General features: G+C 42.4%; 3 protein-coding genes and 1 pseudogene across 6 annotated transcripts in view; 2 read left to right on the top strand and 2 right to left on the bottom strand.

Annotated features, from left to right (window-relative positions):
• The window catches only part of tbpl1 (TBP-like 1), a 41,381-nt gene extending 40,538 nt beyond the window's left edge, over positions 1-843 (top strand). For all 4 annotated transcript variants that reach the window (XM_077510264.1, XM_077510261.1, XM_077510262.1 and 1 more), the window contains one exon: positions 172-843. In XM_077510264.1, coding sequence (XP_077366390.1) covers positions 172-254 — 83 coding nt within the window. In that variant the 3' untranslated portion in view covers positions 255-843. The remainder of the gene's footprint in view (positions 1-171) is intronic.
• A 486-nt stretch (positions 844-1,329) lies between these two features.
• slc2a12 (solute carrier family 2 member 12) lies at positions 1,330-9,302 on the bottom strand. Its single transcript, XM_077510260.1, has 6 exons — positions 9,220-9,302; positions 7,735-7,853; positions 4,492-5,742; positions 3,046-3,168; positions 1,633-1,765; positions 1,330-1,558 (listed from the first exon to the last, which is right to left on the bottom strand). Exons 2-6 carry the CDS (start codon positions 7,829-7,831, stop codon positions 1,477-1,479), a joined length of 1,686 nt encoding a protein of 561 aa, XP_077366386.1. The 5' UTR covers positions 7,832-7,853; positions 9,220-9,302; the 3' UTR covers positions 1,330-1,476.
• A 1,150-nt stretch (positions 9,303-10,452) lies between these two features.
• Positions 10,453-18,219, top strand: part of tmem63a (transmembrane protein 63A) — a 39,362-nt gene continuing 31,595 nt past the window's right edge. The window contains exons 1-4 of the mRNA XM_077510424.1: positions 10,453-10,519; positions 10,714-10,763; positions 11,035-11,070; positions 12,114-12,220. The gene's annotated coding sequence lies outside the window, so the exon portion shown is untranslated. The remainder of the gene's footprint in view (positions 10,520-10,713; positions 10,764-11,034; positions 11,071-12,113; positions 12,221-18,219) is intronic.
• On the bottom strand, positions 13,952-15,561 carry LOC144010434 (POU domain, class 3, transcription factor 2-like; annotated as a pseudogene).

Genomic DNA, 18,219 nt, shown 5'->3' with positions numbered 1-18,219 from the left:
CGGGCCACAAGACGCCCGCGAGTATGGAGATGAGATTTTCCTTTCAAATCATCACGGGGTGGGGGGGGGGGGGGGGGCAATTCGGGCATGGGAAAGATGGCGTCCCAAGCTGCCACCCTCTGGTTGCTGATTTGTTGCTCTTTCTCACGGTGACCCCCGTGACCCCGGCAGGACCAAACGTGCAGAACGTGGCCACGGCCGTGGAGCAGGTGTACCCGCTCCTCTTTGAGTGCAAGAAGCCGCTGTGCAAGTGAGGAGCGCTTCGCTTGCTTCTCTTGGATTTCCCACACGGGGACGGACGCTTTCTTGTGGATCTTTTAGAATTTTAAAAACAAAACAAAAAACTGTGTTGGAAAACTGGTGGCGTCGCATCGGAACTAGCAACCGGGACTCGACAATTTTCTCCGTCCACGGAAAACTACAAACCTCTCTTCATCTCTCATGTTCAACTTGACAACAGTGACACACACTAAACGCTTGTACATCTCCTCACACTCGCTATAAAATTGTAAATAATATTTTGTATTATTGTTACTCCTGAATGTGTATGGGGTAACTTTTGACGATGTCTTTGTGCAGGTTGAGAAGGTTTGAACGGCGACAAAGTGCAAATATAAGCTCCGTTCCCGTTCAGGTGGCGCTGACACGTGAGATGACCTTCTTTTAATATTTATGCTCATGCAAATACACTCGTTTTACACACATTCATCTTAAATCTGGTCAATGTTGTACAATCCGTTTGAACGCGGATCGAGTGTGACGTTCTCGACATGTTTTGTTTTTTTTTCCCCACCGTGCGACTCTTTTTGTATTTTATAGAAAAATAAAGATGTCATAAATAAAGCAGCCGTTTGTGTGTTTGAGACAATGCAAACATTTAGATTAGATAGAAATTGAATCGAGGCCGAATACCCAAAACGGGTGTTTAAATGAATCAACAGGGATTGACGAATATAAACACCAAGTCCGCTTTTCAATGGGTAAGCATGCCTGCAAAATTCACATTTTTAAACCACTGCAATGACTCGCATTCCTGTAGATGGCAGTGTTTCGAGATGAGCACATATGTTTTACACCAGGTGTGTAAAAAAAAAAAAAAAAACAGACAACATAAAAATGCAGTCATGTAGTCTACATGTTGATCAAAAATGATTTTTTTTTTCCATCCTAAAAAGTAGATTATTTCATTATATACTGCGACATGTCATTTGATCATTAACACTGCCTAGATCTAAAAAAATGAACAATAAAATTACTCAAAAATACATTGCACATAAATAAAAACTGAACCTAGAAAAAAATTGAAATTGTGACAAAAGATTTCCCCCCCCCCCCCACCTGAAATGAGAGCATTTCTAAAGCAGCTGCCAGCAATTTGAGGATCTCGGCTTTGAACTGGTGAATGACTTCATCCACTTTTTTTTTTTGGAGTGAGTTGAACGTTCATTTGACGGGTGCCGGCGGTCGGTTGGTCGGTCACAGGATGTTTGCCGGCATCTCCCTGGACATTCCGCTCCTCTGCGGATTTTTCGTGCACAGGCTGAATTCAAAGTGCTTCCTGGATAAAATGAGAGGGGGAAAAAAAAAAAAAGATGAGGTCGTGCGACAGGTCGGACTCGGGCAGCGACTCACTTTTTGGCCAATTCTTTGGAGATTTCCTCCAGCGTGCGTCCTCTTGTGTCGGGCACGTACAGGATGATGAACACCAGCAGGACGAAACTCATGGCGGCGTACAGGAACATCATGTTCGGAACGCCAATCTTCTCTAAAAAGAAAAAATTTACGAGTGTTATGCTGGCCTGAGGCATGTAAACAGAAAATGTGGTTAATTAAGGAGCAGCTGCACAACCTAATTTGACAGATGTATGGAAAGAACATTTTGTACTTGCCCAAGCTAGCAAAGCTTGTTTCTTATTGTTGTTGTGTAGCATGGCAACACATCAAACTTTGTAACTAGGGTTGTCAAAATTAATGTGTTAAGGTTCCTTTAATTTAACACCACCATGTTTTTTTGTTTTTGTTTGTTTTTTCACGCGAGATTAATGACCACGCCTTACTTGTAAAGTCTGTGCTTGGGGAATTCCAATCGCAACGCAAGCAGACACATCCACCTCAAAATTTAGCAGTAATAAATTTGTAAGCAAGATGTATTTTACAATTTTTAAAATGTGCAGAATTTCACAAGTTCATGTTAAAGGACTGAGCTGTCACCGTCTTACAAATGCAATTATGCCATCTAGTGGCAGAAAAATGACCTCAAATCAATATCACACATTTTTTTTACAGTAATTTTTTTTATTTGAACTCAATTATTATGGAAATTGTATCAATGGCTAAAAGATGCAGCCATATTTTTGTTTAACATTTTTCTCCACTTTCATGCTCACATGCGGATGAAAATTTATGGAAAAAATATTTTATTAGACATTTAGAACAGATGTAAAATTTGCAATTAATGGTAAGTTAACTATTGAAGGCATACGATTATGATTAAAAATCTTAATCGTATGACACCCCTAATCGAACCCAATACATCAGTAACATGTTTCTAATTTTTTGTGTGTGTATTTGTTAAGTTCCAATTATTTTGATTTTAATTTGATTTGGATTTTTATGCATTAAATTTTTTTTTTTTTTAAATAAAATCAAAATTGTGAAGCCAAGATTTGTAAATTGCAAAAAAAATAAAATAAAATAAAAAAAAATATACGAAAAATAAATAAAATAAAGTAAGACAGCAATCAACCCAGTCTTAGGTAGTAAGTGAGAAATACAAAAAGTAGGAAGAAGTATGAACTTTTATATTTCTACCCCTTTATGTTCAATGCGATATCAAAATATTAGTATACTATATAAGTATACTATTAGGTTATTTGTTATTGTACTTGTTCCTCGTAATTAATAACATACCAACTTGGCTTTTACATAATAATATAACAACAATAATATTCTCTGCAACCAAAGTATTTTCCATAATATAACTATTGAACTGCATGATGATGATGATGATGATGTGAGCGTGGAGATTTCCAGGTGAGCACGCACCGGTCATGGTGAGGAAGGTCATGGAGACGAGCAGGTTGGTGGCCCAGTTGACGGCCGACACCACCGACACGGCTCGCCCTCGCACGCCCATCGGGAAGATCTCGCTGAGGACCACGTACACCACTGGCAAGTCAGACGCACACGCAAACGCATGTGAAGTCAACGTTAATAGCAGCACTTGATTATCGGACATGCTTGCTTGTTGATAGCGCGTGCACTTTGTCCCTCTCAGGCAGCACACGACAACAAATAACTTATCAGCGGTGCTCAAACGGGGTCCGAGAGTCACAGCTTGGGGGTGGAATGACTTACAAAAAAAAAAAAAAAAAAAAAGACAAAAGGCACTCTTGCACATTCTCTTCATGATGTACGCACACTCATGGTTGACAATGAGGCGCTCTAAAATGCTACATCATGAAGCGTTTGACGTCTTTAGCTGGATGCAAGAAGTGCGTTTCCTCCACAATTTCAAATATGGTTTGAACTATTTTTCAAAAATGATTTTCCACTTGATTTTCCACTATGTTGAGTGCGATACAAACAAATTTTAGTTTATTATGCAATACTTGGTGACTTTTTTTTTTTTTCTCATTTCGACTTTTGGTTTTTAATCCAATTAGTTTTAGAGAGGTTTTATTTTATTTTTTTATTTAGACTTTATTTTTCAAAAATGTATTTTATTTTATTTATATAATTAAATTAAAATTGTAATTAATTTTAATTCATTTTAATATGGAGTGTATGTTGAGCGCAAGAGTTTGTTCTTTTTTATTTATTTTTGGATTTAGACTTTTTATTTTACAAAAATGCTTTTGAGCTTTTTTTTTAAATTTAATTAAATTTAATGTCTAATTAATTTTAATATGCCGTTTATGTTGAATGCAAGACAAGCAAATGTTTGTTTATTATGCCCTGGCCACCTTTTTTTCGAATTTTGACGTTTGGTTTTTTAATTTATTTTGTTTTTAGAGAGGGTTTGTTTTTCTTTTTATGTTTTGATTTAGGCTTATTTTTCAAAAATGCTTTGTACTTTTTTTAATTTTATTTAAATTTAATTTATAATTCATTAAATTTATTTTAATATGGCCCGTATGTAGTGCAAGATAAAAAAAAAAAATAAATTAAAAAAAAAGGTCATCAAGTATTGCATAATAAACAAAAAACTGTTTCCTTTTTTATATAACCAAACAGTAATACTAAATTTCAAATCAACATCCAAAGTTCATGGACGAAATTAATCGATTCATCTTCACTATAATAATAGTTAGCTTCATAAATGTAGCGATTAGTTTCAGTTAGTTTTGCTTTAAATAAAGCACGTTTTAGGAAGTATTCAGTTTTATTTGTATTTATTTTTGTATTTTATTATTATTTTGTTGTTGTTTATGCTGACAACTGATTATTTCTCTCCCAGTCTTCCTGCACGTGCCAACGGCCGCTACTCACTTGGCCCCAGTCCGACGGAGAATCCGGCCACAAACACCAGCAAGCTGACGAGCGACGCCCACTTGAGCGACGACGCCTCGCTGCCGTCCACGGGCCCGCTTTGCACCGACCCGTCGCCGCCAGCAGCCCGCCAGGCGGGGGCGCCGCTGGGAAACAGTTGCGTGCGGTTGCCCCCGGAGACGTCTCCATCGTCGGTGCGGTTGTCCGGCGGACGGCTGACGCACAGGCTGCTCAGCTGCGTGCGCCCGTGCAGCGTGAGCGCGCCCAGCGCGGCCAGCGACACGCCCATGGCGGCCGAGCCCACGCACAGCAAGCTCTTGGGCCCCACCCGGTCCACCAGCAGCACGGCCGGGACGGCGCCCGCCACCTTGACGGCGCCCAGGCCGGTGGACGCCAGCGTGGCGGCGGCGTCGCTGCGGAAGCCCACGCCGCGCAGCAGCGCCGACGCGTACGTCAGGACGCTGGGCTGGCCCGTGGCCTGCTGCAGGAACACCAGCGCTGCGCCCGTCAGCAGACGCCGCCGCAGGTTGGACTTGCCGCCGAAGAGCTCCAGGAAGCCGTGCTCCGCCTCCTCCTTCAGCGCCATTTGGATGTCGCGCAGCTCCGCGTCCGCCTGTTCTTTGGCCCCGCCCCGCAAGCGCGCCAGGACCTCCCGGGCCCGCTCGGGCTGACCCCGCGCCACCAGGAACCTGGGACTGGGCGGGAGGAAGGCCAGCGCCACCATCTGGAGCAGCGCCGGCGGGATGACCAGCCCGAAGGTGTAGACCCAGCCGCGGGGCGCGTCGGCGAAGGCGCAGCCGCACCCGAAGCCCAGCATGACCCCCAGCACCAGCATCAGCTCGTACAGCGTCACCAGCAGTCCGCGCCGTTCCGGCGGCGCGATCTCGGCGATGTACAGGCACGCCGCCGTGCCCGACAGCGCCGTGCCCATGCCCACCACGGCGCGGCCGCAGGCCAGCGCCGGCAGCGAGGCGGCGAGCACGAGCGGCGCCGTGCCGCCCACCACCAGGGCGGCGCTCAGCAGCAGCGAGCGCCGGCGGCCGTAGCGGTCCAGGACGGGGCCGCCGGCCAGGCAGACGAGCAGCGCGCCCAGCAGCGGCGAGCTGACCAGCAGCTCCTGCTGCCGGCACGACAGCGAGAGGGCGGCGCGCAGCTGCAGCAGCGCGCCCGACGTCAGGCCCATCTCGTAGCCCAGCATCAGGCCGCTCAGCGACGCCACCGACGCCGACGCCGCCACCAGCCAGCTGCAGCCTGCGCGAGCAAAAATGATGCACTTGTAAGTAGTGTTGGAGCACTGATCTATATATCATCACTGGATAATCGATAGGCCAAGACTGTTGAAGTCACGAAACCGCCATGTTGCTCCTCCCAAGAAATGATTCTCGGCATACGATCCAATACATTTACACTTATACAGTAGCCTGCTCACGAGGTGAGAGTAACAAGATGGCCGCTCTGTGACTTCAACGGCTTGCATTGGTGTGTACATATCGGGCGAACTCAACTAAAAATTGTCCAAATTGCCTGATTGCAGCCTCGCAAAAGTTATTGATCTTTGTAGCCCTTCATGAAAACAAACCAAAATCTTTTGTGTTTAATCAAAACAAGACATTTGCAAACTTTTACAGTGGAAAACAAACATGCAACAATCACTTTCAAAAAGGTTGCTGACTTGACAACATCAAAACTTCCCTCTCGTGAGATTGTGCAATTGTTTGTTTTTTCATCACATAACAATCAAAATTGGTAATTGGGGAAAATATGGTTTTGTAATACATTTTAACATATTAATCGACATAATCATCAGTTGCAAAACGACTGGATTCATGACAGGTTGACGGCCGTAATTGTGACGAATATTTCTCTGTATGCGACTTTTTATTTGTTTTGCTGGAGGCTTCGTTGAGCGGGGAACATTTTCGGTGTTGTCAGAGGCTTTAACGCCTGAACGAGCAGCCAAATATGCACGTCGATTGGACTTTAAACGCCGCCGGCCAGGCTTAACGACCACTTGACTGGCCTGTTTTGTTTTCTCGTGGTTTTACTTTTTCCTAGCAGGCACAAGTTAAGATGTCGCCCAACGGACTTGTAAGCTCACGTCAATGATTGGGAAAGCTCGAAAATGATTTACGGTATCTTGATCTCGTTTTGTTTTTTGTTTTTATAGCACAAACACCTGGCATTCGAAGAGTGGGGTGTGTAGACTTTTTCATATCCGCCGCGAGCGCAGCGTGTGAGTAGTAGTAAACATTCCAGGACAGTTGATCCGCTAACAAGTGCTGACTGAGTAGAAACTAAAGGCCACGGGGGCAAAAACAAGAAGCACGCTGTTGCAATCTAATCATTCATTAATGAGCAACGTCATGAAACAAATTATCATCATAAAAATGTCCGTGATCCATTCATCTCCGTCACTATTTTCTCGTGGCTGCATCATCATAAATACATTGTTGATTTTCTTACACAATGTACAAAAAGCCCGTTAAGATTTTCTACATTTATATGGAAATATGACAATTTCCAAAAATGATATAATATCAAACCTATATTAATTCTTTTTTTTTTTTATTGCAGACACAAATAGGGTCCATAGAAATAAAAGAAAAGGGACAAAAAATGTCAAAGAATCAGGCCATTGTGTTAAGACTTAAGAGTCTCTCCATCCAATTAATTATTAATATTTAGCTAGTCTTATGCAGCTACACACTTGGTTTCTAATACAATATTAAATATTAACATTAATGGAAAAAGTGCATCTAAAATGTTGGCTCCATTACTACTATCTTATAACATTTAAAAAAAAAATAAAAAAAAATAAATACATATATATATATATATATATATATATATATATATATATATATATATATATATATATATATATATATATATATATCCAATTATAATACATATATGTAATTTTAAAATTCTTTAATTATAAAAAAATTTATTTAAAAAAAAAATAATTTTACTTTTTTATCCAATTATAATCCATATACGTAATTGTAAAATTCTTCAATTATAAAAAAAATATTTAAAAAATAATTATTTTACTTTTTTATCCAATTATAATCCACATATGTAATTTTAAAATTCCTCTTTAATCATAAAAAAAATATTTGAAAAAACACTGTGCTGCAGTCCATGTTTTTTGTTTTGTTTGTTTGTTTGTTTGTTTTTCTTCTCTGTGTGTTGAAGAAGCAATTGCAAGCAGAACATTTTTTTGGGTGCGCTGCGTATTACCTGGACCGCCCGTGACTGCTTTGTGGGCCGGGGCGTCGCAGGACGGGCCCCCCGGGGGCTGGCGGGACGACATCTTGGTCTGGCTCTCGGAGTCCATCTGAGAGCGCCGAGCAGTGGCCCTACCACAACGTTAAGGTGGAAAAAAAAAAAAAAACAATTAAAAAGTTTCATCAATTCATTGACCAGCTGTGCACAATGCAAATTGTCCATTCAAAATGAATCCCGAGTCCGAATTTTCAGATTGGAGTGAGGATGAATGGATGAATATTGTCAGATTGAATGACAATGTGCATGATGCAAGATTAATGTGGGAGGTTCCCATGCGTTGTCCGACGTGCACTGTGACGCCATCCGAGCACAAAGGCAGTTTGCAAACTCGGACATTGGACTGGAGAAACTAACACCCCCAGGTTAGTTTAGCGCTTGTTAGCTGGTATGACTTCAACAACAACAAAAAAAGTAAATTGGACGCGGCTGCGTTAGCCTATCAGCTGTGTATTTATTTACACTCTACACTACATTTACTATTATGATGAAATTTCTTTCTCTGGATTTTTTTTTTCTTTTTGGTACTACTAGTAGTAACCCATTCAAGTTGATTTGGGTTTTGCTGCCAAAACAAACAGCAAACGTGGATTTTGTGCACGAGTCAAATTGACAGATTCACCTAGTGGTGGATTTATGGGGGGCCTGTCCTGCATTATTCACATAAACCTCTGCTCATTTGCATATTTTTTTTACCCAATCACATGCTTATTAATATTTACCACCATAGTTTTTTTTCCCCCCCAGTTTTTTCTTCTCATGAAAATTATGAGTATGAATTTTGTGCTGCGGCTTTTCACTTTTTTTTTTTTTTTTTTTTTTTTTTTTTTTTTTTTTTTTACACGTGATGTTTGCAAAATGAGTGTGCATAGGGTCTTAATATTGACAACCGTATTTTTAATATTTTTATCCCTGCATGACCATTTTCAAAATGTAGAATTTTGATCACCTGCGCGGGGGGAAATGGTTTACAATTTTTGGTAGATTTTTATTTTTTTATTTTCATGTGGGAAAACAAAATTTGTAGGTTAATGCTTCGAAGCAATAACCTCCGAATTTTTTTTTTCTCCACTAAAATTGGACAACAATGGAAAAAAACAAAATTGGATCTAACTGGACAGCAATGTAATTAAAAACACAAAAGTATTTAATGGACTGGAGGGGATCAAGACGACCAAGTTTTAGAGCGGAGCCGCACCTGGTGCTTTCTTTTGATTGTTTTCTATTCTTGTTTTTGTGATAGTCAAGCTTGGTTTGAGGATAAGTCCAAAAGTTCGACAACATGACCCACTTCAAATAAATATATAATTGAGTTGACTCCTGACGTCACTATGTGACGTGTTAGGTTGTTGTGGCAAAAAAAAGCTTCCAAAAATGACGGCAAGAGTGACGTTAAGTTTAAAAAAACAAAACAAAAAAGTGGTCTCAGTTGAGTCCTACCTGCTTGTTGGCTTCGTTTAGTGTCGCGTTTGTCGCTCCATCGGCTTTCTTGCAGCTTTTTTTTTTTTTTTTTTTCGACTTGGGACTCCTCGGCGAATGCTCGCGGGCCCTCTTGTTTTGGTCAAGCTAAGCTCGATAGCCACGCCCCTTTCTGTCGGCGCACCAATAGGAAGCGCGCGCCTCCCCAAGAAACGTCCATGATGCGTTGCCATTGGTCCAAATGGGTTGAGGGGCATCTCGATGCTGCCTGTCAATAAATTGACAAGAATGTGGACCCTTTTACGCGGTGTGGAATGTTTTTGTGTAGAACCTGTGACTTTTGGAAGCCATTAAAGCTGGAAATGATCGTATTTGAAGGTTATTATTTTATCCTGAAGATCATTATGTCATCATACATCTGTAGCAACACTCGTCCAGACTGGAAACACAAACAAGAGGCCTGCACTTGTCTCGGGTCATGTTTTAAGAACCCACAACATTCGGTTCCCGCTGCGAACGTCTTATGTAATGCAAAAAATAAAAATAAAATAACATCCCACTTGTCAGCAAATATTTCCGCAGCATTAATTTATCAAGTCATATAACTGTCTTTCTTATCTGACATTCTTATTGCAGGAAGTGTATTATCCAACAGTCCAAAAGGCACAGCTAATTATATTTTATTTATTTTTTTTATTGGGGGGGCTTTATTATACATGGTCGTTTAATTATTTAAAAAAAAAAGACTATATACATTGTTGTTTAAAAAATAGAAAAGCCTTACAATGCATGGTTATTTAAAAACAAACAAACAAACATGTAAACCAGTAGATTTAAAGTATTCCTCTTCATGTGATGTAAAATGGATAAACAGGCTATAAAATATTTGTTTTAATTGAATTCTGCTTTAAGTCAAACTCATACATAGGGCACTGCCTTATCTTATTATTATCTTATTTACTTTTATTACTACTTTTAACTTTTGTACTTAAATATAACAATCTACTTTTTTTTTCTACTTATAGTTCAATCAGTTCTGTAGTGTGTTAGTATCTTTGCCACACCTGGAAGGTGATAGCGCCCTCTTGTGACAAAGAATATGTATTACAACTTGATCTGTTCTACCCTCCTGTTCTCCAATAGAAAAGAGCTTGCCAACAATAAAGCAAACGACTTAAGTGGTATAGACCGTGGTCACGTGACACAGGAAGCGCGGCAAAAAAAAAAAAACGCTATATAAGTTGGAATGAGGAAGTGCTTCTGTTTGGTCCAGTGTCACATCATGTGACTCAATATGTCCGAATGACTCAGCAGGACGCAGGTGAGCGTTTTGCTGCGCGTGTCATGTCGAACGTGAGCGTCGAGTAATGTGCACCTCACAACGGAGTGAAATGAAAGAATCCAGGCGGCTGATAAACAGTTTATGAAAGTGTAGAATTACGGGCGATATGTGTGGGACTGCGAGGGGGCGCAGTTTACGTCTCATTCACGTGCCGGGGGAATGTTTGTTTACAGGTTATACTTTGAAGCTGCTGTCGTCGGGGCCCAACTGGACGTCGACCGATGTAACACATTTTATTACATTTTGTTTTGAGGCTTAATGTGGACAATTTGAGAATAAATGTGGTGTTCGGGTTTCATTTGCGAACCACTTCCGGCGTTGAGATAATTGAAGACAGGTGCGCCCAATGTGAGTGGCGTTGCAGTTGCACTAAATGGCCACTTGCTCCGTAGCAAGATGGCGACCGACTTGACCGCGTTTTCTCAGCTAAATAAGCGCTTGATTTAAAATAAGTTTCTCATTGCTTCAAAGTGTTGTTTTTTTCTTGTTGGCAGGTGATTTACCACCAGAGGAACACCGGACAGTGAGAGGTTTGTGGTCCATAGGTCTTTCTTTCTTTGTCATTTTGGTTTTGCCATTTTGGAGGGCTTGGGGTTTGTTGTCTGGCTTAGGCCTACTATACACGGTCATTTATTTATTTATTTTTTAATAATATGCCTTACGATAAATGGTCGTATTTTTAAAAATGCCTTACGATAAATGGTCGTATTTTTAAAAATGCCTTACTATACATGGTGGTTTTATTTAAAAAAAATTGCAATAATTGAATTACAAGGTCGTTTAAAAAAAAATGCCTTACTATAAATGGTCATTAAACATGCAATACTATAGCATATTTTTTTGACTATGTATAACAAGGCCTTAAAAAAAAAAAAGCTTTACTATGCAAGGTCATTACAAAAAAAAGTCTTACTCAGAGTTCACCAATTCTGGCCCTCAAGGTCCAGAGTCCTGCAGGTTTTAGATGTTCCCGCCCACTAGTACACCTGATTTATGTAATCAGCTCATCAGCATGCCTGATAACTATCCTGATCTTTAGTCTCAGGTGTGTTGGTTGACGGAAACATCTAAAACCTGCACGACTCTGACCCTCGAGGACCGGAATTGGTGAACCCTGTTGATGGTCGTTTTTTTTTTTTTACTAACTTTTTTTTTTAGTTCTTTTTTTTCTTCTAAAGGAGAAAAAAAAACACGTGACTTATGGAATTTGAGAAAGTGGCAGTGTCCAAATGTGCACCCTCCTCCCTATATAGTGTCCTACTGAGTGGTCACGCCATTTTGTAGTGGCGTCTGAATGTCCAAGGGGCGAAAATGTAGGGTACTCAAAATTACCCACAATTCACTCTGACAAGTAGTGACTCAACCGGGTTGATAAAGACCACAATGTTTTTTTTTGGGTTTTTTTTAACCAAGATTGATTGATTGGTTATTGACTAAAGTAAATGTCATTAATGGATTGCCCCTCACTCATTCAAGTTCATTCAGACTAAACATTTAAAAAAAAAATCGATTTAGCTCAATAAATTACAAATTAAAAGAATTCTTCTCGATTTTTATTTTTTTTTTTAAACAGCTTTGGTCAGCATCCCCAAAAAATAACGTGTACCGCAACTCTCCACTGGGTGACGCTCATCGCCTGCTTCTTTTAAACCTATGACGTAATGTTCCCAGAATGACAAGGTGAGTCAAACCACAGCGGAAATACGTCACACACACAACCAATTGCGGACAAAAAAAATCCAATTGAGGAGTTACAGATTATTTTGGTCATATATGAGCAATGTTGTTGCCTTAATGATAAAAAAAATATATATATTTTTTAAGGTTTTTCCTTTTGTCAGACTCGTGCTATTAAAAATAATTTTGATTCGTCATAAAACTGCACATTTACGTTTAAGCAGCAGTTTTTGCTGAGATTTGCATATTTTTCATACTACAGTAATCCCATTTAAATACAATATTTCATTGTACTGTAAGTCAGTTGTACAATCACAAACAATAAAATATGACCATCGTTCTCCTGCAGATTAATAAGCACCAAAGTGTCATAGAAAACAAATAGGATTTAATGACAAAAAAGCATGTAGAAATTGTGCAATTGTCGATTTTTTTTTTTCTTCCTCGTCACAGATTTCAGGTCGATAAGTGTTTTATTTTGGTTTTGCATTCATGACCTCCCGCAAGGCAGAAACTCAAATTCAGCATTGAGGCCACAAAGAGGGATTCACTGTGGGCCTGTTATGGAAAAAAAAAAAATCCCCACTATGATTACATTTATATTGAATATTATAAAAGATTGCTGGGAAAATTCTGTTCATACATTCAAGTTTGCAAAAAAAGACAAAATAAAGGCGTGTCCTCAAGCTGCGTCTGAGTTTCCACGTTTTCAGCAGGAGAATTCAAACCTGCTCACGTGTCACCTTGTCCTCATCAGATAAGATTATGGAAATCACAGTAGCACAAGAATGTGTGTGTGTGTGTGTGTGTGTGTGTGTGTTGGCACAGACTGACAAATATACAAAAAAAAACGAACCCTGTACAAAAACCAATCAACGAATGATGTGATACATCCCACAAAGAGTCTTGCATGGTGAATGTTTGACTTGTACAAGCTGGTATCCAGGAGGACATGTTCTTCAGATTGTTTGCTCATCATTATTACTATTTATATATATATATATATATATATATATATTATTTTTGTTTGAATTCATGTCCTCCATCTTCATAGGAGAAGAAGGCATAAACGGGCTCTGAATTGCTTTTGGAGTCTCACAGAATTTTTTTTTTTTCTTGCTTAGAAAAAAAAAAAAGTACAGAAATAACAAACATCAAAAACACTGCACAAAAGCTTTAGAGTCTTTTCATTATTATTATTATTATTATTATTTGTAAACTATCACTGAATTGATAGTGATAATATTGTAAGCACTATCATGGCCTTTTTATTGAATAAAGATTAATGTATTAAAGTATTAGCTTCGAAAAACGTTTTTGTACGTTCAAGTAATTGTTGAACGAATACAAAATAACAAAAAAAATGTCCTCGTGATATAACATTAATGCCAGTCAAGTTATATAATATGAATTAACATGTGGAGCAGGTTCAGTATTTACATTTTACTATCGAACGAAAATGAACCTTTAAATAAGAAATACAAAAATAACAAACCTAATAATAATAATAATAATAATAATGTTGCTGGCAAAAAGAGCAGGCAGGTTTCTGCAGCTGTTGGAACCCCTGTTGCTTTTGTTCCACGCAAAGATGGCGTTTATTTACCCACTTTTTTTTTTTTTTTTTTACTCACTGCGGTTCCTCCAAAGCAGCCCACGCGAGAACATTCACCCCCCCCCCCTTCCTTCTCGTGCCCAACCCCCGTGGAAACATCCACAAAACGACGCCTTTCTTTGTGTGTGTGTTGTGTTGTGTGTGAGTGCACACAATTTGGCAGAGGGACGCACAAAAAGGCGTTTTTTTGTTTTTTGTTTTCTTGCTTGGCTCATCCCGCGTCCGAAGAATGAATAAGAAAAGGAGAATCCATCCCATAATAGTCGGAGCATCCGTTTGTAAATCCCACTCGTGATTTCAGAAAGAAAACGAATTTAAAATGGGTGGGTGGGGGTCACTGCACCGGGGTCTGTCCTCCGTGGTGCGGGGGGCTGTCCCCGTACATGTCGTCCCCTCCTCCCGGCAGGGCCCCCCCGGCGGGCGTCATCCGCTTCTCCTTCTGCCTCCTGTTGCAGAACCAGACCCGGACCACCTCCTTCTCCAGCTGCAGGCTGTCGGCCAGCGAGTTGATCTCGGCGGCGCCGGGCTTGGGGCACTTGAGGAAGTGGCTCTCCAGGGCCCCCTTGACGCCCACCTCGATGGACGTCCTCTTTTTGCGCTTGCGGCCCTGCGCCGCGATCTTGTCCAGGCTGGTGGGGCTGCCCGACGTGGAGTCGGCCTCCTCCAGCCACTTGCTGAGCAGCGGCTTCAGCTTGCACATGTTCTTGAAGCTGAGCTGCAGCGCCTCGAACCTGCAGATGGTGGTCTGCGAGAAGACGTTTCCGTACAGGGTCCCCAGGGCCAGGCCCACGTCGGCCTGGGTGAAGCCCAGCTTGATGCGCCGCTGCTTGAACTGCTTGGCGAACTGCTCCAGCTCGTCCGAGGTCGGCGTGTCCTCGTCCGAGTGGTCGTGCGGCGGCGGCTGGGGGGGCGGCCCCCCGCCGCCGTGGTCGCTCAGGTGCGGGCTGTGGCTGTGCTGCTCGTCGTCCCGGCCCAGCGGGTGCGGGTGCGGGTGCGGGTGCGCGTGGTGCTGCATGCCGCCTTGCTGCTGCTGCTGCTGCTCGCCGCCGCCGGCCATCAAGCCGCCGAAGCCGGACTGCGCGTACAGAAGACCCTGCTGGCCGTCATTCGTCGCCATGACGGAGGCGGCGCAGCTGCCGGCGCGCCAGCATGCCCTGATGGCGTCGTGATGGTGTCGCGCCTGCGCGTCGCCGTCCGAGTCGCGCGGCTCGTCGCGCTCCGGCTTGACGTCCTGCTGCTCCGCGAGCGGGCTGGGCGGCCACGGGGCGCCGGCGTCCCCGTGGTGAGACAGCGCCGCGATCCACTGGTGCGCGTGGCTGAGCGGGTGCGCGCCGTAGTCGTTCTGGAGCAGGGCGTGCGCGTCCCTGTACTGCTGCTGCTGCTGTTGCTGCTGCTGTTGTTGTTGCTGCTGCTGCTGCTGCATGGTCCCGGACTCCGACTGCGGGCTGCCGGGGCTGCCGAGGACGCTGAAGTGGTTGGACGTGGCGGTCGCCATCACCGGAGGAGGGTGGGGTGGTGGTGGGGGGGCTTAGTCAGGAGGAGGCTGCAGCCTTTGACGGGAGAGCGGCACGGGGCAGCCAGGCGTCTCTCTCCAGCATCTCCGTCCGGGGCGCTGTGCCAAGGGGGACGCGGGCAGAGGCGCGCACCTGTGGTCCGCCCGCCTCGCTCCGCTCTTTATTGGCCGAGAGTGGCTGACACATGTGGTTACCCCTGACAGCACCCCGCTCATTGGTCACGGGAGATTGTGCACGAGCCCCCCCCCACCACAAATACTACGAGTGCTCCTGCAGCGTGCCGGAGCTCACTACAGCCCCAGCAAGAATGTAAACACGTACACAAGGCTCCATCTCATTCATGCAGCCCTGCTGGGATTGATCAATCACTTTATCGGGACGACCGCTCACAACTTAATAGTAAACTCGCTAAATAGGGAGCGATTCCCAACACAACCGATATGCTAACGTGCTTATATGACACAAGTGTGCAACAAACAGTGTCTCATTTAACCCAAACACAAAACCTCAGTGGAAAATGCTCTAATATAACCAAAAATATTAGACAAATACTGTAATTGTAGTTTCTAAAATGTAGTACTTGAAAGTGTTTGGTTTCAGGACTTGTTGGAGTTTCAAGAGTAGTGATGTAAACTGAATTTGCGCTAAAGTCGGAACCCAAACAGCCTACAATAACTGCATGAAAAACACTTATGTACAAAAAAAAAAATTCGTTAACTTAGCAAGCCATTTTCTTCACACTGTTTGCAACCTTGAAACCAGACCTCATTCTCCTCCTGAACCACCGAGACACTTTGACATTGAGGTACACTTTAAAAATGCGCGGACTGGACATCGAGCCTTGTGGAACACCACCAGTTCTCCGCGGATAATTTTGACATTCAGGTCAAGTACATTTAAAAAAAAAAAAAAAAAAAATGTGTGGACTAGATATCGAGTCTTGTGAAACAATCACCAGTTTTGCAGACGATTTTGACATTCAAAGCGCATAAAAAAATAATGTGGACTGGGCATCAAGCCTTGTGGAACACCACCAGTTCCCCGCAGACAATTTTGACATTCAGGTTGAGTACATAAAAAAAAAACAGTGTACTAGATATCGAGTCTAATGAAACAATCACCAGTTTTGCAGACAATTTTGACATTCAAATAAAGCACATAAAAAAATAATGTGGACTTGACATCAAGCCTTGTGGAACACCACCAGTTTTTCACAAGTAATTTTGACATTCTGGCAGGGCACTATAAAGTATAAACTTGAGTTGAGGATTGGATCAAGCAAGATTTTGAGCCAAATGGAGGTCAAAACTCGCCACAATGATGAGCTAAAGCTACCAAGAAATGGGTTAGCAGCAACCCAGCAAATCTGTTGGGTCAAAAAATAACCCAACCCGTTTCAAATCTACCCAGCGACCAGGCTAGGAAAACATTTGAACATTTCAGAGCTCTAAAGGAATATTTGGGATATTTTGCAAGCATTGAAGCTGCAGAAAGAGAAAAGAGAGAGCGAGACTTCCAGCTGGCTCCGCTGTCCAGCGAGACGAGTTGCGTGCTTCCAAGGGCCTTTTGCCCCGTTGCCATGGCGAGGGCGCTGAATGGAACAACAACGCCCACGTCACAGCTGCAATCGCTCTTCTTCTTCTTCTCCTTCGTCGTCGTCTTCTTCTTGCCGCCTTCCAAAAGGGCCCATTGGGGGCCGCGTGCTCGGGACAAATAATGGCATTTGTTTGGTGAGGGCAGCGAGGGGCTAAACAGAAAAGGAGACCCTCACTCAGCCGGCCGTGCCCTCCTCCACCTGCTTGTTGGCTAAACTTTGCCATGGAGGCATGCTGTTGTCTCACTAAGCCCACTGAGGAGGAGGAGGGAGGGGTCAAGGGTTTGTTTTGGAACTACATCCTTCTGTCACAACAATCGGACCACTTTAAAGGGGAAGTCAACCCAAATTTTTATGTTCAATGCAGCCCCACTAGTCTAAATACGGTGTTTTGGTTAATATTGCGTTAGCGGAATATAAAGTTAAGCAGCAAAATCCAGCCGTTTTTATCCATCTCGGGGGGGGCGGCCATTTTGCCGAGCTGTGATTGGTCGTTGCCTGAGCGGCTGTGATGTCATCTTCAGTCGACGGCGAGTGGCAAAATGGCCCGCCCACTGAGATGGATAAAATGATGGATTTTGAGATGAATTTTGCTTCATAACTCATATTCCACAAATATCATGTTTAGACTAGGATGTTTAGACGTATGTCAAGAAATGTTTAAGGTTGACTTCCACTTTAACAAGCTAAAAATGAAGATGACGTTGATCATTGGCAGTTATTGGTGACGTAAACAATGTAAACAAACCATCACTGTGCTCATAGGGATATCACATTTACTTGATTAGCAAAATAGGTATTGATAAAAACATGATTTTTAGTCTTAAAGGTATATTTGACTCTGAACAATTTTCAGCAGTGAAAAGTTCATATTTTGTCCAGAATGAATTTGCCAACGTCATTATTTTTCATGTACTATTAATACCTTTAAAAACACTTTATATTTGCTGTCGACTGATGATGACATCACCTGTGCTGAGGAAGTAGCTGACAACCAATCATGGCTCACCTGTTTTCTGGGTTTGGTCAGTAAACTGAGCCATGATTGGCCATCGGCACAGGTGATGTCATCAGTCGACAGCAAGTAGAGAAATTACTTTTAAGTCTACATGGAAAATAATGAAGTTACCACATTAATTATAGACAAAATGTGAATTTTTTACAACTGAAAATGGCTCATGAGTCGAGTATCCCTTTAAAGTGGTCTTCAACAGATACGATGAGGTTACTCGAACCCCGAAGGACAAAATAACAAATGTCGCGTTAAACCTTCAAGTGT

This window comes from Festucalex cinctus, chromosome 21, assembly GCF_051991245.1.
Source record: "Festucalex cinctus isolate MCC-2025b chromosome 21, RoL_Fcin_1.0, whole genome shotgun sequence".
Lineage (NCBI taxonomy): Eukaryota > Metazoa > Chordata > Actinopteri > Syngnathiformes > Syngnathidae > Festucalex > Festucalex cinctus.
This window is presented reverse-complemented; position numbering and strand designations above follow the sequence as displayed.